At 53.2% G+C, this 24,242-nt stretch overlaps 3 protein-coding genes across 5 annotated transcripts; 2 read left to right on the top strand and 1 right to left on the bottom strand.

Moving 5' to 3' along the window:
* Positions 1-3,015: 3,015 nt before the first annotated feature.
* On the top strand, positions 3,016-9,787 carry Cfap157 (cilia and flagella associated protein 157). Its single transcript, XM_021661579.2, has 9 exons — positions 3,016-3,201; positions 6,217-6,488; positions 6,957-7,110; positions 7,481-7,748; positions 8,031-8,161; positions 8,342-8,492; positions 8,957-9,123; positions 9,212-9,395; positions 9,661-9,787. Exons 1-9 carry the CDS (start codon positions 3,032-3,034, stop codon positions 9,730-9,732), a joined length of 1,569 nt encoding a protein of 522 aa, XP_021517254.1. The 5' UTR covers positions 3,016-3,031; the 3' UTR covers positions 9,733-9,787.
* Ptrh1 (peptidyl-tRNA hydrolase 1 homolog) lies at positions 9,632-11,471 on the bottom strand. Of its 3 annotated transcripts, XM_021661460.2 has the most exons (5): positions 11,341-11,471; positions 10,694-10,913; positions 10,406-10,505; positions 10,188-10,233; positions 9,632-10,089 (listed from the first exon to the last, which is right to left on the bottom strand). In XM_021661460.2, the coding sequence occupies exons 1-5, from the start codon at positions 11,455-11,457 to the stop codon at positions 9,919-9,921; spliced, it is 654 nt and encodes a 217-aa protein (XP_021517135.2). In that variant the 5' UTR covers positions 11,458-11,471; the 3' UTR covers positions 9,632-9,918. The 3 variants fall into 3 exon arrangements, with proteins under 3 accessions (XP_021517135.2, XP_060245941.1, XP_060245942.1); XM_060389958.1 differs by lacking the exon at positions 10,188-10,233; XM_060389959.1 differs by lacking the exon at positions 10,188-10,233 and having other exon boundaries at positions 11,252-11,387.
* A 247-nt stretch (positions 11,472-11,718) lies between these two features.
* Ttc16 (tetratricopeptide repeat domain 16) lies at positions 11,719-24,228 on the top strand. Its single transcript, XM_060389950.1, has 15 exons — positions 11,719-11,914; positions 12,125-12,172; positions 12,726-12,892; positions 13,144-13,234; positions 13,392-13,535; positions 14,945-15,045; positions 15,129-15,258; positions 17,196-17,410; positions 18,107-18,351; positions 18,466-18,607; positions 19,319-19,484; positions 19,866-20,008; positions 20,172-20,313; positions 22,646-22,734; positions 23,622-24,228. The coding sequence occupies exons 1-15, from the start codon at positions 11,897-11,899 to the stop codon at positions 24,226-24,228; spliced, it is 2,448 nt and encodes an 815-aa protein (XP_060245933.1). The 5' UTR covers positions 11,719-11,896.
* Positions 24,229-24,242: the final 14 nt, after the last annotated feature.

Here is a 24,242-nt window from a genome sequence, read left to right as displayed (position 1 = left end):
TCTGTGAGTTTGAGGCTAGCCTGGTCTATAGAGTGAGTTCCATGACATCTGGGGCTACACAGAAATCCTGTCTCAGAAAAAAAAAAAAAAAAAGTGCTTGAGAGATAGCTGAACAGTTAGGAACACTTACTGTTCTTTGAGAGGTCTGGAGTTTGAGTCCCACAGGATGAGTCACAAGCACCTATAACTCCAGTTCCAATGGATCTGCCTCCCTCTTCTGGCATCTGTGGGCAGTGCATGCAGACATGCAGCCAAAACATCCATCCATCCATACACATTTTTAAGATTTATTTATCTCTTATGTATACAGTGTCCTGCCTGCATGTGTGCCTGCACACCAGAAGAGGGCACCAGATCTCATTACAGAGCCACCATGTGGTTGCTGGGAACTCAGGACCTTTGGAAAAGCAGCCAGTGCTCTTAGCCTCTGAGCCATTTCTCCAGCCCATTAAGCACACATTTTTAAGTCAACTACCTAAACCTCTGTAAACACTATCCAGCCTCGGGTCTTTGTTACAGTAACAGAAAATAACACCTTCATTGCAGGAAAGAATATATCAACTCAAGGCTACTTTGTAGATCATGCACATGTCCCCAAAATCTTTGCCCAGGGTGTATGGGGTGGGGGTGGGGGAACTCACATCTACCCACCTCTCTAAGGTCCCAAACACAAAGTTTGCAAAGGTCCCCCACCCCCACCCCCGGGGAACCAGTGAGTTTTATTGAGCTTACTCACAGGGAGCATGGGGAAATCCAAAACAGTGTCACTGGAAATGAGATGGCTACATAGATGGAGCCCCTTCCCAAGACCCTGAGGCCACAGGCAGTTAGGGCAGACGTGCACACAGCTGGTTGGGAGAGGTGGGTCCAGGGTCCTCCCCATCTTCTTCCAGAAGGGAAGGTCAGCAAGGCAACGAGCTCATTGACAGTCTGCAAGCTCGCCCAGCTGACTTCATGAAACCGTCACAATTTGGCTTGAAGGACCGTCCTGCAGAGCATCCCACCCAGCTCCTCCAAGGCTTGCCATGTAGGTAGTGGTGAAGACGCCGTCTAGCACTCAGGCCAGGCCTCTCATTGACGTGTTAGGTGCCACTTGGCAGATCAGGAAGCTGGAGCTCGGAGGGGCCCGGTGTCTCCTAAAGCTCACTCCTGGACCACTTCAGCCAGCCAGTGTGTCACCAGAATGACTGGAACGAGGTACAAAACAGGGACTTGAATTCTAAACTGAGTAAACATTGAAGTGGGGTATTGTGTATTCCATCTCCCCAGAGTCCTGTCCCTCATGCCATGAAAATGACTCTTCAATGTCTTTTGCTTTTGGGGGGTTTTGTTTACTTGCTGTTTGTTCTGTTTTATTGTGTGTGTGTGTGTGTGTGTGTGCGTGTGTGCAGTGACCTGCATGCAAAGGTCAGAACGACTTCCTGGAGTCAGTTTCTCCTTCCAGTGTGGGCTCTGGGCATAGAACTCAAATCTTCAGGCTTGTGGGACAAGCGATTTGACCCAGTGAACCATATTGCTGGCCCATGTTTTCTTTCTTTCTTTTTTTAAGATTTATTTATTGTATGAGTGTTTTATCTCTGTATACACCTCCAAGCCAGAAGACAGCATCAGATTCTAGTCTAGATGGCTGTGAGCCACTGTGTGGTTGCTAGGAATTGAACTCAGGACCTCTGGAGGAGTAGACAGGGCTCTTATCCACTGAGCCATCTCTCCAGCTCCCATGTTTTCTTATTTTGTGACAGTTTTGCTGAGTTGCCCAAGCTGACCTTGAACTTGTGTGTCTTCCCTCCAAGAAACTGAGATTACAGGTGTGTGTGGCCATGCTTGGCTATCCATTTTCTCTTTTTTCTGACTTCCGTTGGCCCAGGCTTTCTGTCACCCCTCTCCACCCCATTTCACAACAGCAAAGTAGTACAACGTTTTAAGGTTCCGAGGAAGCCCTAGCTCCCAGGGCTCAGAGGGAGTGTCAAGCCACTCCTCCAAAAGCTGCAGCACATTTTCAAGGGGTGGAGGGGAAGCTACTGCAGCAGGCCAAAGCACAGTCAAAGCCCGAGCCACCAGCCTAGTAACCCTGGAGCCCAGGCCATGTGGCTGCTCTGTCCTTCCAAAGGCCAAAACAGGCATTCATTCCCATGGAGTCAGAACTGCGGTGGCTAGGAGAATCAGGCAGATTCCACCTGAGTGGAATGCCCTGTAGGCCTCTGCATATGATAGCTGTTACCTCCTGTGATACCCGCAAAGTTGAGCCTCACTTATAGCAAACCCTCTAAGTGCTCAGGCATCCCTGAACATGATGGTGGGCCCCAGACAAGCCTGGGGACTAAAGAGCAGGCATCCTCATGAACGGGGAAAAAAGCCCAGTGTGACTGTGAGATGGCTTAGTGATGAAAGGGTAGAGACTCGCGGGGCCAGCTGTCAGCTAGATACTGACTGTCCCCCATCACACACCTGTATGCTGCCTCCCCTCCCCCCAGGGGCTTTCCCTTCCTACCGTGCTACAGCCAGGACCAAAGCTACAGAAAGAACTTCACCTATTAGGGTAGTGTGGAACAGATGGCCCCTGCCATTAAGCTTTAAGGATATCCCAAGAGCCCAAGCTGGAGCCTCCAATATAAAATGCTGTGTGCCTGGGCCACTAAGGAGTTGACAGGGTAGTTGAGAAGAGGCATTCCCTAGCCTGGGGGCCCAGTGATTGTGTCTTCTAGTCTTGGCTAAAAGTCTATGAGGAGGTCCTACCGGCTTAGACCTCCTTCTGATTATCCCAAAGTGACAGGCTAGGTCCTTGATGATTGTAACTCATTTCCCCCATTACTTATTTTCATTTGAGGGAAGGAAAGGTCTTCCTCAAACCCAAACTTGTATCCAAGAGCCTGGCATCCTGCTCGGAAAGGCTAGGTCTAGGCCAGGAAGAGGACAGTAGCCCTTTAATTTTCCCAGCCTCGCTGTCTGGCTGTTGCTATGTATGGGACCAACTTCCTTAGCAACCACCTGGCCTCTTAAAGGGGACTTGAAACAGTGGTAGCCATTGGCCATGGCTCCCAAAAAGAAGTCAAACAAAGGAGGCAAGGAGTCTGAGGTTAAGAAGAAGAAAGGGGGCAAGAATCTCAATATAACCTTGCGGTCTCCGGAGTCGATCTTGGTGGAGGAGCTGAAGGAATTCTACCACAAACAGATCCAAGACCTGGAGGACAGGCTTGCCCGGTGGGTGGGAAGTAGGGATGGATGTTAGTGCTGCCAGGCTAGAAGCACACAGGTTCAGACACGTCTTAGATCTGGACTCTGTTATGTCAGGCCCCAGCCCTCCCTGCCTCCGTTTCCCAAGGTAACACTGAAGGTGGTAATGGATTTCCCCACCCCTTCATAGCTCCCAGAGCTTGGGGAACATTAGCATCTCAATCCCAGCTAAGCCCCCCAACTCCCACCACGCCCCAACAAGATCTTCAGCCCTATAAAAGGATAGTTTAATCAGTGGGATAAATTGGAAATGGCTCCCCCCAGGTGGCCTGGGAGGTCACTTGTGCCCTTCATTCCTTATGCCAAGGCCCAGGGTTGTTTCTCTAGGCTGGGGCTAGAAATGGACATTTTTCTCTAAAAAAAGTTTATAAAAATATATTTTCTAATCTGGGCATGGTGGCACATGCTTACAATCTCAGAAGGTTTGTTCTAAGTCCTAGGCCAGCTTGAAGGCTATGTCGTGATTTCCAGGCCAGCCTGGGCTGTAGGGTAAAATTTGATCTCAAGGAAATAAGCAACAGGAAGCTAACTTTCTGACAATTGTTAAGTGCCCACCCCAGCCCCAAAGCGCAATGCTTCAAATGGGGAGATGGTAGCCAAAACACTGGCCACTCAGATGTGAGGCCCGGAATTTGGATCTCTAGCACTCATACAAATGGTCCCACTGCGTGGGATAGGGATGAAAGAGCCCCCTAGAGCAGAGGTTCTCAACCTGTGGGTCATGACACCCTGAGATACTCAGAGAATACAGCTATTTGCATTATGATTCATAGCAGAGGCAAAATTACAGTTATGAAGTAGCAACAAAAATAATCTTATGGTTGGGGGTCCCCACAACATGAGGTGCATGTGTTAAAGGGTGCGGCATTAGGAAGGTTGAGAACCGCTGCTCTAAAGCAGGCTAGCTAGCTAGCTAGACTGGTGAACTTGTGAGCTCCGGGTCCAAGTAGGAGACTGCTTCGATATATAGGGTAGAGCGCCTTGATTTCCTCACCTATAAAATGGGTAAATTATCACAGCTCCAATATCCTTGGGTCACTGGGGGTCTCAGCAAATATCAGCCTCTGGCCTCCACGCGCATGCACACACATGCGCATACACACGAATACCACACATCTGTAATGAATGTAAACAGAAGGCAACAAGGCAGTGGCTGGGCCTAGGACTGACGCTTCAGAAAGTCACAGCGGGCGTCAAGTAGGCGTAGATCCAGGAAGCCCTACTTTTAAAAAACTTACATTTTTTTTTACATCTCTTTCTCCCTACTCCACCCTGATACCTTCCAACATCAGGTAGGAGAAAGGGTTAGTGGGAGAGGGGGTGCAGTTCTCTTAGCTGCTTCCTGCTGGCGAGTGTTGTTGATTTCTTTGGAGCCAGCCCAATCCTTGTTTCAGGAGACTTCAGCTTCTTGTCTCAAAACAGCAACAGGAGCTGCAGAGGGGAACAGCAGCAGTCTGGTTCCTTCCCAGAGCTTTCCACACTCTCTGGGCTCTGGCATTTAGTCTCTCTCCAGAGTCCTCAGATTTAAACTACCTGCAGCTGGCAAAGAGCTCCTCTCAGAGCCCACATGAGGCAAAGTCTGAATCAGTCCTCTATCCCACACCTGGGATTAAAACAAAACATGTTTGTATCTACAGCACCTTACACTGTCTCTGCTTCATACTAGTCCCACAAGAGAAGTTTCTACTTATTTATTATTTATTTGTTTGTTTATTTATTTATTTTTGAGACATGGCTTCTCTGTGTAGCCTTGGCTGTCCTGGGTTCACTCTATAGACCAGGCTGGCCTCAAACTCAGAGATCCACCTGCCTCTGCCTCCCAGAGTGCTGGGATTAAAGGCATGCACCCCTGAGCCTGGCAGGAAAACACATTTAACACATAGTTTATTGGGTGCTTAATGTTTACCAAACTGTTAGGTCCTGAGATACAGAGGAAGGGCTTGACCAGCTGAGGGGGCTGGCTGTGGAGACAGGCATTGTGGGTAAGAGCCTCAGCTTCCAGGTCTGATTGACTTGGGTTCAAGTTCTGGTCTTGTCACTTTTATCTCTTTGAGCCTCAGCTTCCTTGTCTGTGATGTTGGGGAGTCTCAGCAAATGCATGCCTCCTGGAAACCAAAAAGTGTGAACATCCGCTGCCACTGTGGAGCACAGGCTCAGTCCCCACGAGACCTGTGTCTGAGTGAGGTAACCAGGTGAAGTGGTGCACACCTTTGGTCCCACCACTGAAGAGGCAGAGTCAGGCTGGGACGCCAGCCTGGTCTACACAGTGAATTCCAGGACAGCCAGGACTGTAAAGTGAAACCCTTTCTGTCTCAAATAAGTAAGTAAATATAGAAATAAATAAACATTCGAGTGAGGTAAGAAATAGAAGATGCTGGCTAAAGAGATGACTCAGCAAAGTCCTCAGCAGGGATGTTAGAGTTCAGATCCCAGGACTCTTGGAAAAAAAAAAAAAAGCCAGGCATGTCACTGTGTTATAACCATGACCTTGATGTGGCTCTCTGAAGCTCACCAGCCAGCCAGCCTAGCCAAGCTGGTACACTTTAGATTCAATGAGAGACAGTGGGTGTGGTTCACTTTAATCCCAGCACTCAGGAGGCAGAGGCAGGTGGATCTCTGAGTTTGAGGCCAGCCTAGTCTACAGAGAGTTCCAGGACAGCCAAGGCTACACAGAGAATCCTTGCCTCAGGAAAAAAATAAATAAAAGATTCAGAGACACTGCCTCAGAAACTGAGTGTCTTCTTACACTCAACACTGACCTCAGGCTTACACACACACACAAAACCTTAAAACACACAGTCTAAAGTGGAGCACAGGCTGAGGTTAAGGCCTCCAGGTGTGACAGTGGGAAAGGAGAATGGAGTCAGGCCATGGGAAACTTGAAATGGCTCTTTATGGAAGGGTCTGGGAGAGCATGTCCAGTGGCACCAGTGACCAGGCCTGTCCTGGCTTGGCCTTGTTCTCTGCCCTACCCAACCCCAGGTACCAGAGGAAGTGGGATGAACTCGCCGTGCAAGAGAAGCTATTCCGCCAGGAGTTCGAGCAGCTGGCCAACAACAAGAAGGAGATTGTGGCCTTCCTCAAGCGCACACTGAACCAGAGGGTGGAAGAGATCACAGACCTCAATGAGCAGCTGCAGAACCTACAGCTGGCCAAGGAGATAGAGAAGGACGCTTTCGAGGCACAGTTGGCCCAGGTGCGCCATGAGTTCCAGGAAACCAAGGACCAGCTCACCACAGAGAACATCGCCCTTGGTGAGGGGACCAGGGGGACGGGCCAGCATATCGGTGGGGATTTGCCACTGAAGGCTGCAGGTCCCCAATCCACAGCTGTCACTGGCTGTGGCAGGGTCCACCTGGGAACCGCAAATGCCACAGCTACCTGGAGCAGTAATACTGCATGGCACCTCAGACACTGTCTGCCTTAATTGTCCACGCATTCCCAAGGCCAGAAATGCTCCCCCTTCCCCAGCTTGTAGATGAGGAAATTCTTCAGAGAGATGGAGGGTCTGATCTATGCTACCCATTTGAAAGGGGGTGTTGGGACTTGTCTGCCCAGGGGCAGCTGCTATTGTCACGGTTACTCTCATAGGGGGAGGGACGGAGGGGGGACCTCTTGAGGAAGAGGGGAGGAAGACATGGGCAAGTTTGAGACCTTGGAGGGGTGTCACTCAAGGCCCTCGGAGGCAGCGCCTCACCAGCCTTGTGGCTCCTGACGGGCAGGAGCAAAGCTGATCGCCCTGGAAGAATTCCGCCTGCAGAAGGAAGAGCTCACAGAAAAGTACCTGATTCTGGAGGAGCAGCTTCGGAAGCAGGAGGGCGAATACAAGGACTATATGTACAACCTGGAGAAGAAGTCTGTGCTGGACAAGGACAGGTGGGCAGGCTGCGGACCTGCTGGGGCCACAGCAGTCTTCAGCTCTCCTCACTTTCCAGAAGGGGACCAATGGACTCCCCAGCCTCTGTCCCCCAGAACGCTGATTGGGATTCATGGGGGGTGAGGACAGAAGAGTAAGCTCCCAGCCAGTCCCCAGGAGGGCACTGGATGCTTCCCTGTCCTCTTGTCACTTCTTGTTACTTTGTGTTTATTTAATAGGTAAGAATGTTTCAATGGTTTAAATTCCAAAGGCCCAGAGATTCTCTGTGGAAGAGCCTGGGTTCTCTGCCTGCCCCCCCAAAAAAAGGGGGGGTTACCAAGACTTATACCTACCCACTTGGCTCCCTTCCAACCCCACCCTCCTGGCCAGGCTGAGGAAGGAGATCATCCACCGCGTGAACATGGTGGCCACTGAGTTTCGCAAGGTGGCCACCAACCAGATGTGGGAGACAACCAGGAGAGCCCTCTTAGAGAACAACAGCGTGACACTGCAGCTGTCCAAGGTGTCCCAGCAAGGCATCCAGCTGCAGCAGGAGAATGATCAGCTCAAGGGCTCCCACGACAAGCTGCGCCGGCAGCTGGAGCTGCTGGAGGACACCCAAAAGATCATGGCCAGGAACAACAGAGGCCATCAGAAGGCAAGACCACCATGCCCTCCTCCTGCGAAATGAGGGCGGGCCTCAGAACCAAGTCATGAGGGGAGGGTTTGCAGTGAGGTCCCAGGCTTTCCTCATGGGGGCGCTGTCCCTAGCACTGGAGTCTGTTTGCTTTAAAGTCCTCATAACTGAGCGGAGCCCGCCCCCTGCCTAGCTGTTGTCCAGAGGTGTGGTACTGGCCCGCCTGCAGCTGTACCTCCAGGAGGGAGGAAGGCATGGGCTGGGGTCCCACCAGAGGTCTGCGGCACCTGCCCACCACTGCAGATCATCCTCATGCTGACGGAGAAGTGCAGCCAGCAGAAACAGTGCACAGAGGAGGCAGAGCAGCTGCGTAGACAGCTCTCCAAACTGGAACAGAACTCCCAGAAGCTGCAGAACGACAACCAGATCCTGAAGTGAGCCGAGTGGGGTGGAAGCTGGGGGGAGCCTACTGGGCATGCCCTTGTCTAGAGCCTCAGGGCTTGGGCTATCAGACTAGCTGAGGCCTGAGTTTAGATGAGCTGCACAGAAAAGGCGGGGCGCAGCGAAGAGGTGGGAGATGGGGCAAGCTGTGTGCTTTACCTGTCCTGGGTCAGAGGCGAGAAAGACCAGCTGGAAGAGCAGCTGAGGAGGCAGGAAGCAGAGGCGGAGCAGCTACAAGAGAAGCTGACTGAGGAACAGAAAGTTCGGACCAGCCTGGAGACAGTCCTGGCCCAGGCCACCTCCCTCCTACGGGACATCATGCAGGTGAGCAGCGGGAGACACCAAGGGGCCAGTGGCTGGAGGACAAGTGTTGACCTCAAGAAACTTGCCACCAGAGCCAGACTTGGCTCCTGAGAGGCTCATGGCCAGACTTCTTTTCTGACTCTGGACCTCAAAGATCCATTCAAGAGTGGGTCTAGTCATACTAGGTACAGAGGAGGCTGGGGCAGGAAGATTCCAAATTCAAGACCTGACTGGGTTCAAGGCCAGCCTTGTCATAACAAGGCTGGGTGTGGTGGTACAGACCTTTAATCCTAGCCCATGGGAGGCAGCGGTAGGCTGGCGGAAGAAAGAAGTGATCCCTTTCATATCTCCAAAGAGCTGAACTCTGGAGAGCCCCGAGCCTGATGATTTGTCCACAGACCAGGGACACTGCGAAGGCCGGCGCTAGCTTGGAGGCGGGTGGGTGTCTGGGCCGCTGTGGTATTTAGCCCACCTCGAACTGACAGATCCAAACAGACTCGGAGGACGGCGAGTTCGATGTGGTGCTCCAGCTGCAGCGCAAGGAGCTGCTGCAGCAGCTGCTGACCCTGCTCAGCAGGGCCGTGGTGTCAAAGTCACAGCTGGGCTTCATTTCCCACCCGGAGAAGCAGCCCCAGGGCCCATCCAAAGAGAGGTGAGGAGACAGGCCTGTGGGCGCCTCCGCAGACCCTCCGCCTCCTCTTGCGGAAATGGAGGGGATGACCCCCGGTCCCTCTCCACAGCACCAAGACAACCAAGACGGCGGCTGCTTCTCTGCTGCAGCAGCTCTCCGCCATTACAACCTACCATCCAGGGGACCTAGGGCTGGTGCCTCGCCGGGTCCGCATCCCACCTAACCCTCAGGATGTCAGGTCTCTCTCCTTCGCTGCCCGAATGGGGATCTGCCAGCTCCAGAACACCAATGAGGTAGGGGTGCAAGGGACCCTGGGGACAGCAGGCTGACAGCTAGCCCTAGTTCTGCCAGGCTGTAGTTGGGTGGCCTTGGGGATAGCGTGGGATCTATCTGATCCTCCCCACCTGTAAAATGGCCTAAGGCTAACCAATACCTACCCATCCCCTGGGGAGAGGGTCTGTCAGACCCTTTTGTCCCCACCCCACTGGCAAGAAATTAGTTAGAGGCTCCCCCCACAGGAGGCTTCAGATTTCAAGCCAGCATCTTTTAATCTTGCAGATCTACTCATCTGTCGCTCTCAAAAAGTTCAGAAAGTTTAACCTTCCTAGACGTTTCCTATACCACAAATAGCACATGGAGAGACCAAGTCACCGCAGAAATAGACTGTTGTGGCCACAGACCTTCCTTGAATCTGCAAGTGGCCCGGGGCAACCCAGACAAGTTACATAAACAGTGGGTACCACATGTGTCATGGCAGTTGTGTGGCCCTTTCCGGGCTTCAGGGAACGGGCAGGCAGGCAATCGTGTCCACTGTGGTCAGAGCCCGAGGCTCCGAGTACGGATGTGGTCCAGGAGCAGGTCAGTGGCCTGATCCAGCAATGGGGACAGTAGCTCCTGCTCTTCTGGGGAGAAGCATCCCAGGACGTGAGCCTCCACCATATTGGGGTGTGTGGGGCGCCCGATGCCCACCCGCAGCCTTGGCATTGCCTGTGGGGTTCCAGGAAAATGAGGGCGTCTTGGTGAGATACACTGAGGAGCCCACGCCGGCCACCCCCACCCAGGGGTGGGCAGAGGGGCAGACTCACACTGGACTTCAGGCAGCTAATGCAGGACCGGACGCCATTGTGGCCCCTTGGAGGGATGTGGGGAGTAGTGAGTACCTCCTAAGGCAGCGCCCTTCCTCACTTCCCCTGCCCAGGCCTCCTTCAGGGCAGCCCAGCCTACACACATGTGTTCAACAACCCTGCTCCGCCCTGACGGAGGCCAGCAGCCCCACCCAGTCCTGAGCACACGCAGGCCTCACCTTGCGCTGCCCCCCAGCTTCAGAGCTAGCTTTCCCAGGGGCTTGTCCAGCTCATCGTGTACCAGGTAGATCTCCTCCGCAGCCAGCCCAAACAACTCCGCTGGGCACAAGGAAACAACTCCCTCGTCACTTCCCATCTGCTCAGAGGGACCACGACGGCCCCATACATAAAGAAACAGGCTCCCGGAGTCCTCACTGCAGTAATTCGGGCTCACCAGGCATTTGTCACAATTGAACCCCCCCCCCTCTGGTCTCTGTGCCCTCTTATCCATGAAACCCATAACTCACCAGCTTGGGCAACGCTGCGCCCATTGACGTTCATGAGGCGCCGCGGCCGGAGCAGTACCAGCTGGGCATCCCCAAGAGGGGCCAGGGCGAGGTCGGCAGCACACCTTGAGTCGCGAGCCCAGCTCTCCGCCACCCCCAGTCGCCGCGCTATTTGTCCCACCACCGCCATGCCCACGCTGTGCCGGGTGCCCGGCATTCCGTGGTTCCCTAGGCCAGCCACCTGCGGGCAACACACAGAAAACACAGAGGAGCGCCAGGATTCTGGAAGCATCGCCTAGGAGCCTGGGAACTCCTGGTGGCCCCACAGGAATGGGGGTGCCGCACCTAAGTTGTGAGCCGGTCAATATTGCAGCTGTTTAACTAAGTCAAAACAACTCACAAGGGGCCCGGAAAGACGGCTCAGAAAGTAAGGGTACTTGCCGACAAACTAGGTTCCATCCCCGAGACCCAGATGGTGAAGCGCACCAACTCCCAAGTTGCCCTCTGGCAACCACAAGGCACATGCACACACATGCATTCGCAGCCTAAGATTTTAAATGTTGGCAGGTGGGCACTGACAAGGAACTTGGGAAACTTTATCCGGGAGACGGTGGAAGCGGCGGGGCCAGGCCCCTGGACACTGCGCGGTCAAACCACGCCTCGCTCACCAGCCACCGCTTCCCAGGGAACGGAGCCTCCGAAACGCACCGCCTCAAAGCCCAACTCCGTCGCATTCCGGGGCGGAAAAGGCCGAACTGCAACACACCAACCCCATTCAGGGCCATGACCCCGCCCCTTGACGTCAGACAGCCCTAAACCAATATCATCGCCACGTGCCAAGCAACGACCAATCCAGGCCGAGTTTGGTGTCCACCTTGCCTCTGCGGGGCGGAAATGGGCGGGGCTCGGCCAAGGCCAGCCTCTGGGTGCATTGCACGGCGTGTGTATCCCTGTATCGTCCCATCGCCTTTGCTCGGGGGCGGGGGGGGTGGGGTGGGGGAGGGCTCGTGCCTCGTTACGTTTCTACTCTGGCCCGCCTCGGCGCGCACAGTCCACAGGTTCTTTCCTTGACGTAGGCCTTGACCCACCTAAGCTTCTATTGACTCTCGGAGGCGTGGCCAAATGGGCGGGGCCTCTGGGCATCCTGGAGCTGGTGCCTAGCAACGACGGAGTCAGGGAACCAGGGAGTTAACTCAGGCTAGAGGTCAACCTGGAAACTTGGCCATGTCAGATATAAGCGAGGTGAGGGCTGAGGAAGAAGAAGGGGAAGGCCGAGGCAGAGGGCAGGGCTGCAAAAAGAGCTTAAGACAGAGCCGGTCAAGCCCTTCAGGGGAAGCTTCATCATTTGTAGTGCGGGAGGGGAGAAGGGTGATGGGCCTCCCAGCCCTAAAGGAGAGGGCAGCGAGGTTTTCGTAGGGGCTTTGTTGTTGTTGTTGTGTTTTTGTTTTATAGACTGAGGAAAACCCGTCTCCCTCTGCCAGTCAAGTGCAGGAATCAACGGTGTGTACCTCCATGGCAGCCCCCGTGGAGAGATTTTGAGGAGTGAAATGCAGGACTTTAGGACTGAAGAGACATAGGTTCCTGATTCTGGTGACAATGGGAAGGGTAACCACACAGAAGTGAGAAGTCCTGGGAGGATAGTAATGGAAGTGCTTGCTCAGTGTGGTCTGCTGGGTGTGAGTCTCAGGGAACTCTCAAAAGAACTGACAAGCAACCTCAAATCCTGCATGTGGGGCAGGGTCTGAGCTGGGGTGCTGAGAATACTGAGCAGAGCACAGGGTGAGAGCCGGCAGAGTCCAAGAAGGGAACAGAGGACGCAGCGGCTACGAGGACTTTCGTCTCCTTGATCTTCACCGCGGGAGAGGGAAAGAGGCAGGGTTAGAGAAGTGTCGGAACGCCGTCTGTGGGACTGTTGAGCTCCAGACTGGGTGTGCCTTCCACTAGGAGGCTTTTCCATACCTCCTCCACCAGGCAGAGTTCCTGGGAGAGTGTAGAAGTGATGTGGGGTGGTCCCTGAGGCCTTCCAAGCTTACTGCCCCTGGTGTGGTTCTAGGAGCCTGACAATGCCCAGGTGAAGAAGGCCCTAAAGCTAAAGGTCCCTGAACCCCGGGAGAAGATCTTGCGGCGCATCTTTGGGTCTAGCCAGGTGTTCTATAGGATTGATGATATTCAGAAACCAAAGATATCGGGGACATCAGTGCCTGTCAAAGTCAAAGAGTAGTGAGTGACTTCCTTGTCCCCAGCCCCAGGTTCCTGCTGCACACAGTCATTAACACAGCCTTAAGGTGGCTGCTGTCCCTCTCTGTGCCTCAGTGAACACTAATGGATAAAAGGCTGATGGCCTGAAACCCTCCTTGGAGCTCTGATTCCTTTTCCCTCCCTCCTGCCTATCCCACTGTGCCCTGAGAATGTCTTGGGCTGGTCCAAGATCAAGGCCAGCCCCACTGCCTGTACCCTTCCTGTCCTCACAGCTATCACGAAGGCCATAAGTGCCTAGAACAAGAGGACTGGGAGACAGCTGTGCTGTTCTTCTCCCGTGCCCTCCACCTGAACCCCAGCCTGGTAAGACAATCAGAGTCCCCGGAAGCCACTGGTTTACACTTCCGCCTCCCTCACTGTCACACCTCCTAGGACCATGAAACTCTTGCTAGGCCTTGAGGAGATACCCCGAGGGCAGATAACGGGGAGGAAGCAGCAGCCTGGGTCTCTTTGTCTTCAGGTAGACTTCTACATTTTCCGTGCTGAGGCCTTCATCCAGCTGTGCGACTTCTCCTCTGCCCTCCAGAACCTGCGCAGGGCCTACACCTACGAGCCAGGCAATACCAAATACCTGCAGCGGCTGTCCTTTGTGCTCTACCTCCAGGTACCTAGGCTGCCCCGCCCACAGAGCGGCGCTCACCCTCCACCCAGCTACTGGCCTGCCTTCCGGCTGCAGGGAGTCTTCCTGGGATAGGATCTGAGTGCCTGGAGCCTCCTGGCCCTGTGTCTGTGTCCCCACTTGCTGCCCTCATCGCCGGTTTACTAATTTCAACAGCCAGGGGTGTCTAAATGGAACTCTCTGCAGTAAGGATATGATCTACTCTATACTGTCTACTAGGGCTGCTACTGGCCACAGGGGAGTATTGAGCCCTTAGAATGTGATGAGTATGGCTGAACCAAATTTTAAATGTGATTTGGGTGAGTCCATAGGGGTGTTGCTCAGTGGTAGGAGGCCTTCCTGGCATACAGAGGGCCCTGAGTACTATCCCTAGAACTAAGGAAAAATTTTAATTGCTTAACATTTATTTTTACATTTATTTATTCACATGTGTACGTGTGCATGCGTGTGCGTAGGGAGGTCAGAAGACAACCTGCAGAAGTCAGTTGTCTCCTTGTAGCATGTGGGCACACATGGCGACAGTCACCTTCACCCGCTGAGTCAGCTCGCCACCCTCGGTGTCTGTTCTTTTGAAGGTCAGGTATTGGGTAGAAGTTGAGTTGGCTGTAGCAGTGGTAGAACATCTGCCAAGGGCCTGAGTTCAAGCCCCAGTCTCATAAAACGCCAAATCATTCGGTTCTTACAAAGAAGCTTTGGGGGCCAGTGAGATGGCTCAGCAGGTGAGAGTGTTCGCCTCCTGGGCCTGACAGCCTGAATTTGATAGCTGAGATCTACACGGTGGAAAGAGAGCGGACACCCGCACGTTACGCATGACTTCCACGCATGAGCTGTGACATGAGCCTGCCTCCTACCCAGAACAAATACATGTAATAAAAAAGAAACACTGGGCCGGGTGGGGTGGTTCAGGCTTGCAAGTCCAACGCTCCAGAAACTGACGCAGGAAGACTGTCATGAGTTCAAGGTCTGCTGCGGTCACATAGTTCCTGACCAGTACGGGCTACAGTGTGAAACACAAAACAGACATACCAGAGAAGGCAAGAGAGCCCTCGAAGCACTCAGATAACTGCTCAGGGGCCCGTGTCCTGCCAGCTCACTTCCTGTGTCACCTTGGGGAGCTCACTTCACCTCTTTGGCCTTATTTCCTTCATCTGAAAGAGGGGGAGGATGTTTGTGAATTCCAGACCACCACTGCTCTCACCTGCTGTGAGTTCTTTCTCAGATCTCCATGTTGCTGTGTTCCTCTCTGTTTCTTGGTGTCTCTTCTCAGCTCTGCATCTCTCCATCTCTGTCTCTTGAAGTCTCTGTCTCTGTCCAGGCCTCTCTCCCGTCCTCTGCCAACCGCAGAGTTCAGCAGAGCTGGCGTTATCTCAGAACTGACAGTTCCCTCTCCTCAGGGCCAGTGCCTGTTTGAGCTGTGTGAGTTCCAGGAAGCCCTGTATGTCTTCCTGCAAGCCTCTGACCTCCAGCCCCAGAACCCTTCTTTCAGCTACCGATGGTGAGTGTGGCGTGCCTTCAGCCCTCCCAGCAGCCTCTTCCTGGCCCAGGCCGAGTGTCCTCTGCCCTCTGCTCTCCCCCCAGCATCGCCTGCCTACTGGCCCTCAAGCGGCCTCAGGAGTGCCTCTCCCTCATCACTAGGGAGGTGAAGCAGGGCAGGGCCACTGCCGACGTCTACATTCTCCGCGCCCGGCTCTACAACTACTTCCAGAAGGTAGTGCGCAGTGGGCGGGGCAGGTGTGTGGCCTGGGGCCCCCAGTGTGTCCAAGATGATCGAGGAGGCAAGGCCGGCTGGAAGTCTTACCCCTGTATGTCCACGCACTGCCTGAGGACCCTGCCTGCTCAGGCAGTGGTCCTGCACCAGTCAGCCCTGGCTCTGGCCCAGACCTGTGCTAGGCTCTCTGGTAACCACAGAAGGGGTGGGGGCTTGGGTATGTCACACTATCCCTGTATCTTTAGAGCTCTCGGCTGAGACATGGGTTCTGGGGATCCACACTGTCCTCAAACCTATGCAGAAAGCACTTCACCTGCTTCAGGCGCATGCATCCAAGACACCGTAGACATTAGCTGATATGGCCCTTCCTCTTGGCTTCCTTCCCTCCCTCCTTCCTTCCTTTTTTCTTTTTTCCTTTCTTTCTTCCTTCCTCTCTATCTTTCTTTCTTTCCTTTTTCTTTTTGTTGTTGTTGGTGGATTTTTTTTGGGGGGGGTTCTCTTGTTTTTTTTGTTTTTTTGTTTTTTAAGACAGGGTTCCTCTGTGTAGCCCTAGCTGTACTAAACTCGTTCCAAAGACCAGGCTGGCCTCAAACTCACATGCTCCACCTGCCTCTGCTGGGATTAAAGGTGTATACCAGGACACCGGGCATCCTGTCTTTCTTCTGTACTTGCACAGTGGACAAGTTCTAAAGCCCCGCCTCCCTGCTTGACTGAGCATGGGACAGAGAGTGCAGAGAACAGCTTGGGGACAATGGATGCAGGGTCACAGGGAGTAGGTTGAGGAGGATGTAGGCAGCAGAGAGGGCCCTACAGGGAGAAGTGGGTCCCCGGTCTTTCTCGGTAGAGTGTTCCCTGGGACAGTGACCTCTAGGGGATACTTCTAGCTGCTGTGGAGTCTGTCAGTTGGAGAGACAGTCCTGGAAGGAGGCAGAATGCAAGAGGAAAGAGTGAGGGGGATGGGGAGTGTGTCCATAGTCCTGATAGAACTGAAGGGAAGAGGCTCCTGAGCAGTGTGCCTCATTCTAGGTGAGCAGGGATGTTGGCAACAAGATGGGGAGGAGCTAGAGAGGATAAGAGGAAGAAGGGTAGATTCACTTCATTTCACCAGGCCAGGATGGAGAGTGGCTGAGCAAGGGTGCCCACACAGGTTCTAGCCAGAGGCTGGGCTTTAGTGTCACACAAGTGACTCCGTGGAGTCCCCTTCAAAGGCAAGAGTCTACTCATAATATTTATTGCTGACTCCCACCTCCACTTATGTCTTGTGAAGAGCTGCTCTGAACCCACATCTTTGCCCAGGCCCATCCCCAAGACTGACAGGAACCCTTAAAGGAAGGTGAACAGTAAAACAGCCCACAGGTGCCTGGACCAAGGCCATACAGCCAGTGCTCTAGCCCATGACAACCTCAGCCCCACCCTGTCTCATCCACTGCCCAGTCCTCCCAGCTTACCCTCCAACCAGTTACCCACAGGACAGTGAGGTGCTTGCTAAGAATGCTGACTGACTGGCTAACCCGCACACCAATGGAAGGCATTTGCCTTGGGATGCTCTCTGCCCATACCCAGACTTCAGTCTGTCCTTGGTCACAGCTGCTGTGGATGTAAAGGACAGGAAGTGGAGGAAGGATGCAGGAGAGAAAGAGGCCACACAATGTCCTCACCTCAGGACTCCTACTAGGAGATAACATCAGCATAAATTCAGGCTGACCGGCCTCAGTGAGGTTGCACTTGGAAAGGAGCTTTTAATGTTGAGGCTGGGGATGGATTTTCTTTCCCCCTGATGCTCCCTGCCTCAGTCAGGAGGCCAGGAACGTAGAGCAATAATGCAGGGAGGGACACAGGAAACATGGTGAGATACCAGCTTGTCTTCTAGAGGCCTGCTTCCTCTCCCCGCTCCTGGGAGAGTGCCACCCCACCATGCCACCCCTCCACTCCTGCAGGCCAAACTCTGCTATCAGGACCTTCGAAGCGCCTTGAACTTGGACCCCAAGCACCCACAGGCCAAAGGGCTGCTCCAGATGATGGTGGACCAGGCCAAGAAGTCTCTCCAAGATGCCAGCATCCTGGCTGTGCAGGGCAAGCTACACCGCGCACTGAAACGTATCAGCTGTGCCATTGAGAACAACCCCCTGGACCCCAACCTCTACCTCTTCCGGTACCAGGGTGTAGAGGGGCTGGTCCTCCTGAAGATCTGCTGTGTGGTCTCAGGAAAGTCTCTGGCCCTCCCTAGGCCTCAGCTTCTCCCTCTAGCCCCTAATACCCTCTCCCTCCCTGCTTTTGGCTGGGATCATGGCACCAGAGAGAGGTGATCCCTGTGATAACCTGGGAACCCTAGGACCCCAGCCAGGCCTGTTGAATGGTTCCTGATGGGAGAGTGTGAGGCTAGGGGTAATATCTGGTATCCCAAGGATTTGGTGCCATTCAATCTCCCTAAACCTGGTGGTTTTTTCATCTAGATAGTTGGCTAAAGTGTGTGTACACAAAGGCCTGAACAGGGGCATGTGAGATGGCTCAGCGGGTAAAGTAGCTTGCAGAGCAAATCTGTCAACCCGAGTTCAATTCCTAGAACCCACGTAAAGGTGTAAGAGACCTAACTCCACAAAGTTGTCCTGAACATGGAAGAGAGCACATACCTGGCTCACAATCTGGGAAACTATCCAGATGACTAATAGGTTATCCAGGCAGTAATCTTGGACCAAGCCCAGAGTTCAGACCTAGGACTTGTGGCACACTTCACTACAGTCAGAGGTCATGGTCCAGAAGGCCTAGGGTGGCCAGTAGCCTTTCTAGCCAAATGGGGCGCTTATGGCCCTGTGTCCCTCCCTGCTACCTGCCATGTCCACCACAATAGGGGTACCTTGCACAGACGGCTCCAGCAATTCAACCCAGCTGTGGAAGATTTCCTGAAGGCACTGGACATGGTGACTGACAACCAGAGCAACCTGGCGCGGCAGGCTCAGCGCCAGCTGCTGCTGACCTACAACGACTTTGCTGTGTACTGCTACACCCAGGGCGCCTATCAGGAGGGTGTGCTGCTGCTGAACAAGGCAATCAGAGACGAGCAGAACGAGAAGGGCCTGTACATCAACCGAGGCGGTGAGCTGGGTGGCTGGCAGTCAGACCCTTGCTAACTGCTGAAGGAGTCCAGGCTGGGCCCTAGTTTTCCTCTGGGAGTTGGGGATGCACTCAGACCTTGCCCTCGGGTCCTAGATTGCTTCTTCCAGCTGGGCAACCTGATCTTCGCGGAGGCAGACTACAGCCAAGCGCTGGCTCTGAGCCCACAGGACGAGGGAGCCAACTTTCGAATGGGTGTGCTGCAGGAGAAGATGGGCCTCTGCCTGCAGAAGCGCAGGTGTGCCACAGGCCACAGGCGGGTGGAAGAGGGGCGTGGCTGAGGACAGTGCTGGACAGGGAGGGGGCTCACCAGAAGCCACCTACTAGTTGTCTTCTGGACAGAGATTTTATTCACATCTTCACCACAAAATAAATTTGATGGCTTTAGTAATTAAGCTTTTTAATGAAAAAAATTCAATATTCAATAATGTTTGATTCGGAATGTATTTTCAAGTCCTGCTACTCTCCCACTAGCCTCTCTCTAAAGATTCCTTCAGGACTTAGGCTGATTTCCAGCACCCACATGGCAACTCAGTTCCAGTGATCAAGCATGGTGCACAAACTTACATGCAGGCAAAATACCCATACACATTTTTAAAAATGTTAGGACCAGGTGTGGTGGCCCATGCCTTTAACACTAGCATTTGGGTGGCAGAGGCAGGTATATCTCTAAGAGTTCAAGGCCAGCCTGGTCTACATATTGAGTTCCAATAAACCAGGGCTATATAGTGAGACCCTGTCTCAAAAAACAATTAAAGAAAACAAGCAAAAAAAAAAAAAATAGGGTACAACCAAAGTTATAGTATCCATGTGTCAGGTCCATCAAGGGCCTGGCTGACATGAGTGGGAGAGAGGAGTGTGCCAGGAGCTAGTTTCCCTCCAATTCCTTGGCGCCCAGTAGCTGCCATCTTTCCTGGCAGCTCATAGCAGCCTTGGGCATGTCCCTCAGGCAGTTCCAGACAGCAGAGCACCACTTCTCATTAGCCATAAAGCACGACCCTGAGAAGGCCCAGTACTACCTGCACCGCGCCAAGATCCGACAGGTCCTGCAGAACCTTATGGGGGCTCGCCAGGATGTTGCCACTGTCCTGCTCCTGAACCCCAACTTTCCAAAGGTGGGCTCCTACTGAGCCAGAAAGGCTCATACCCTGCCACTTGACTGCTGCTCCTGTCCCTAGAAGAAACCAGTGACAATGAGCTGCTACCCACACTAGCCCTCCTCCCCACTAGCCCGCCTCCCCCACTAACATTACCCTCCTTCCATCCACAGGTGCAGAGCAGGGTTCATACAGGCCCTGCTGTTCAGAAGCCAGTCCCTGTTCTGTCTGGCTCCCAAGCCATTAGGGAAAGGTCCATTTCCCGTGGTCTCCTGCTCCTTCTGGGTTAAAAGACCCTAGTTTAGGGAATTTATGGAAGCCTCTGTGTTCATCCCTGGGGTGAAGGGAGCTCTAACCCTCTGCCCACTGTTCCAAATCTGGGTACCCTTTTCCTGGCAGATAGCCCCGGTGATGAACAGCCTGTTTCCTGGCATGACTGTGGAAAACGTGCTTAACAGCCAAATGGCCCAACTGGCCAAGCTGGAGCTAAGTCGGATGATAGAAAGTGGTCACAAGGCCAGCCACCCTCAAAACATTGTGGTGTAAGCTTGTGTGGAACAGGGACCTCTGGCCAGGAGTGGGTGCTGGTGGGGCTCAGAACTCTGGCCCAGCTGCCTTTCAGGGCCCACACTGTCTGGCCCCTGGGGACAGCAGGTTGGTTGGATCCCAGAGACTGATCAAGGGTCCTGGGAAACGACTTGACAGGCAAAGGCTAATGGACCGGAAGAAAGCCCGGGCCCTGCTGGAGTCCTGGAATCAGGGAGTGATTTTCACCGAGATCCCGGAAGAAGACATGGAGACCCTCCAGACTCTGAAGGAAAAGGAAGAGGTAGCAAAGGAGAAAAAGGTGAGTGGAGCTCCTGCTGAGGCCCTCGGAGTCCAATATGAGGCTGACCTACCTCATCGGAGATGGAGACGAGAGCAAGGGTGCCCACCCCATGACTGTGCCATAAAAACAGAACTCGGAAAACTGGCCACGTGTGCCTTGCTTTCCTTACTAAGTTGGCCCTAACTTGTCTATGGCTACAGCATAGACAAGTACAGTGTGTGTGTGTGTCGCTTGTGTCACATGTGTGTTCTCTGGGCAGGACACATGCCCATGTGGAGGTCAGAGGAGGATGTTGGGTGTCTTTCCTTCTCAATTATGTTCTACTTTATTGAGAGTAAAACATCCTCAGAACCTTCCATGTCCACTTCCTCCACTCCACCCCGGTGCTGGGCTACAGGTGCACATGGCCATCCCAGACTGCGGTGCCTGGGGCATCAGCTGAGGCGGTCATTCACAAATCATCTATTTCCCTGCCTGATATTATTACTTTTCAATAGGGTGTCACTACATGGCCCTAGCTAGCCTGGAATTCACTGTATAGACAAAGCTGGCTCCAAACTTGAAGAAATCCATGTGCCCCTGCCTCCCTACGGCTGGGATTAAAGGCGTGCAACACACCACCAAACCACACCACACTCAGACCTGTTTGTTTTGAGCCAGTGTTTTACAGCTACTATAGAACTTATATAGCTTAGGCTGGCCTCAAACTTTCAGCAATCCTCCCGTGTTAAGCTCCAAAGTGCTAGGACCTACAGATGTGAGCCATCACGCCTATTTTTAAGTGCACAAGTCTTTTGTTTTTGTTTTACGAGACAGGGTTTCTCTGTGTACACGTGGCGGTCCTGAAACTCACTTTGTAGACTGGGCTGGCCTCAAACTCAAGATCCGTCTGCCTCTGCCTCCTGAGTGCTGGGATTAAAGGCGTGTGCCACTACTGGCCGGCTTTCCTCCCCCAATCCTCTACCCTGCACAAGTTTTAAATTGCACAAGTCTTAAGTGAGGGGTTAGTTAAATTTTTCACAAACTAAGTATACCATAGCCTCATCAGCCAAGTCAACAAACACCTTCTCAGCTCCCAGGAAGCCCTTTGTGCATGCACCTATCTAGGCCCCTGCTCCAGCCCCACTTCTGCATGAGGCTGCCCCAATTCCTAACTCCATACTTTCCTTTCCTTTAAATGAATAAGTGTGGCCTGCTGTCTTGTCTCCGGGTCCTTTCCCTAAGTGTCACATTTCTGAGATTCACAGGAGTGTCTGCGCCAAAATCAATTAAGTCTGTATTCAACAATGCCACGCAGCTGTAGTGGATGCTATACCAGTGTTCTTCCTAGGAAAGAGCAGACATTCACTTGTGTACCCAAAGTTATTGTGGGCATCATCTCTCTGGGAGATAAGCTGAGATGGGCATAGCCCACAGCCCAATGGGATGGCTGGCAGGGGGCTCTCAGCTTCTTCTCCCCACCTACAGATGTGACCATGGGTGGAGGAGGCCACAAGTTTTGCTGGATACAAAACTTGTTCTCTCCTTGGCAACAAGTGGCTCCAGCAGGTTACTTAGGTGCTCAGAGACTTGGCTCTCTGAACTAGGAAACAGTCATAGCAGAAGTATCCCTATTGGGTGAATGAAAGAATGAAACATGGGAAAGAGACTGCTCAGTTTCTAACTTGCATTCCCCAGGGCTCAACACTTGAGTTTACAGTAGCCTGGCCCCCATGTGAACCAATGTTCATCAAGCACTGTTTCCAGGATACAATGCCCGCCTAGCCTAACTAACGGCCTGCCTGCAGTTTTCCCCTCTGGCGTCCTCACCCATTTTACCTAGTGTCTGTGAGGAACTCCAAGCTTGGGAGAAAGAGCAAGCACAAGGTGGAAAAAAAGGTGGGGGGAGATATGGCTCGGTGGTTAAGTCAATACTCCTTTTATAGAGGACTGAGTTTGGCTTCCAGAACCCATAGTGGGCTGCTCACACATGCCTAACTCCATGTATCTGACACTCTCTTCTGACTTTTGTGGGCACCTGTACTCTTGCGTACATACAAACACTCATGCATTCACATTCAAAAAGTAGAAAATAAATCTTAAAAAAAAAAAAAGATTTCTAGCCATGTGGAGGCCCACGCCTTTAATCCCAGCTCTAGGGAGGCAGAGGCAGGCAGGTCTCTAAGTTTAAGGCCAGCCTGGTCTATGGAGCAAGTTCCAGGACAGCCAGGGCTACACAGAGAAACCCTCTCTTGGAGGGAAACAAACAAACAAATAAAAAAGACTGAACTGTCCTATGGCCTTGCAGGCCCATGGCTGTGAGTGCAAGGGTCAACCAACCTGCAGCTTTCCACCCTGATTCTTGCTATAGGTGAAGGTTGCTCGGAAGTTGACATCCCTAACAGACAGCTACCTGGACCAGAGCTCCTCAAGCTCAGTCTTCAGCAGTAAGTCCTTGATGTTCCTGCTAAGCCTAGAAAGCAGCAGAGGAGTCAAGCTGAGTATGACCTTGGGTTCTGCCTTGCTTTGTCTCTGCAAGTGACTCTCACGTTAGGAGTTACCTCCCAACTTCAAAGGGATGTGGCAAGGACTAAGAGGGTCAGTGCCCAGCACAAAATTGGGACCAGTCACCCTCAGGCCCTTCTCAGTTATCACTACTTCCCCCTCTTCCTTCTAAGGTCTGTTCTTTTTCTCTCTGCTTGTTAGTGTGTCCCTGAACTAAGCCATACACCTCACGCATATCCAACATGGTTTTAGTCCCAATGTTGCTATCACCAGCCAAAAGGGGATGAAGGGGCAAAGCAAGAAGGCTGATCCTCAGAGCCCCCCGGAGTGGGGTGGCAGCAATGGAGAAGGCTGGTCCCAGTGCTCGTTGGTTCAAAGTGGCAGTATTAGTCCCCATCCTTCCATTTGGTTATCATCCCCAAACAGGCCCTGAGACAGGCCTGTGCCTAACAACTAGTGACAGGGATGAGTGGCCCAGTCCTGTCCCCAGGAAGTGAATCTTAAGACAGCTAGGGGTACTGGGGTTAGAGGGCAGGAGTGTGGCTAAGACCAAGGGGATCAGGGTAGGCTCTAAGGAGCTGAAGGAAGAATAGGGATTTGCTGCATGTAAGAAGGGGTAGGGAGGAGTTTAGAGGCTTGTGGGAAAACCTTCTGGGGAGAGCCAGAAGAGAGGCCAGAGCGGGCTTCTTGTCACCCCACAGCCTAGGCACATTGAGAAGGTGGGCCTGGTGGGAGTTGGTAGGTCTCAGGGCTATGGGCTGGGGGTGGCCTGGAAGGCCCCTCTTCCCAGAGCTGCCTAGAGAGGCCAATGGCTGCTCTCGGAATACTTTCCCAGTTCTGAGCGCATCAGGGTTGGAGCTGTCAACCAGTCAGGAATATAGAAGCAGCACTTCCACCACAGCTGTGATGCCCTCTGAGCGCGTGCTGCCAAAGCCTCAGACAGACCCCAGAAAGATCAGAAAGATCCTAGGCCTGAGTAGAGGCTCCAGGGTCAGCCAAGTCTCAGAACACCAAAAGCAGAGCATGCTTGAGACCACACCTGCCCATGGTGTAAGGCACAACTCCAACAAGCCAGAGGCCACCCAAGGCCCAAAGCCAAAGCCCAGGAAGACAGAGGCTGCCCAGGAGCCCACCCAGACCTCCAGCGCGACAGACGTCACCGAGGGCTCAAAGCCTGGCAAGACCAGGGCTACCCTGAGCCCAAAGGAAAGACTCAGAAGAGCCAGGGCTGTTCGTGCCCAGAGCTGGAAGCTCAAGGCCCAGAGCAACTGGGCTTCCAGCCAGAGCCAAGCCAGGAAGTCCCAAGACAAGCCTATAGGGTCCATCCCAGGTGAGGAGAACTCCAGCCACAGTGAGAGCCCAGAAACAAATTCCAGCAAAGCTGACAGCATCTTGGATCTGAGCTTACGGAATCACCCAGTCCTAACCTTTATGCTCCCCGATAAATGAACCAATGAAGCCCT

This window comes from Meriones unguiculatus, chromosome 8 (genome assembly GCF_030254825.1).
Source record: "Meriones unguiculatus strain TT.TT164.6M chromosome 8, Bangor_MerUng_6.1, whole genome shotgun sequence".
NCBI classification, from domain to species: Eukaryota; Metazoa; Chordata; class Mammalia; order Rodentia; family Muridae; genus Meriones; species Meriones unguiculatus.
This window is presented reverse-complemented; position numbering and strand designations above follow the sequence as displayed.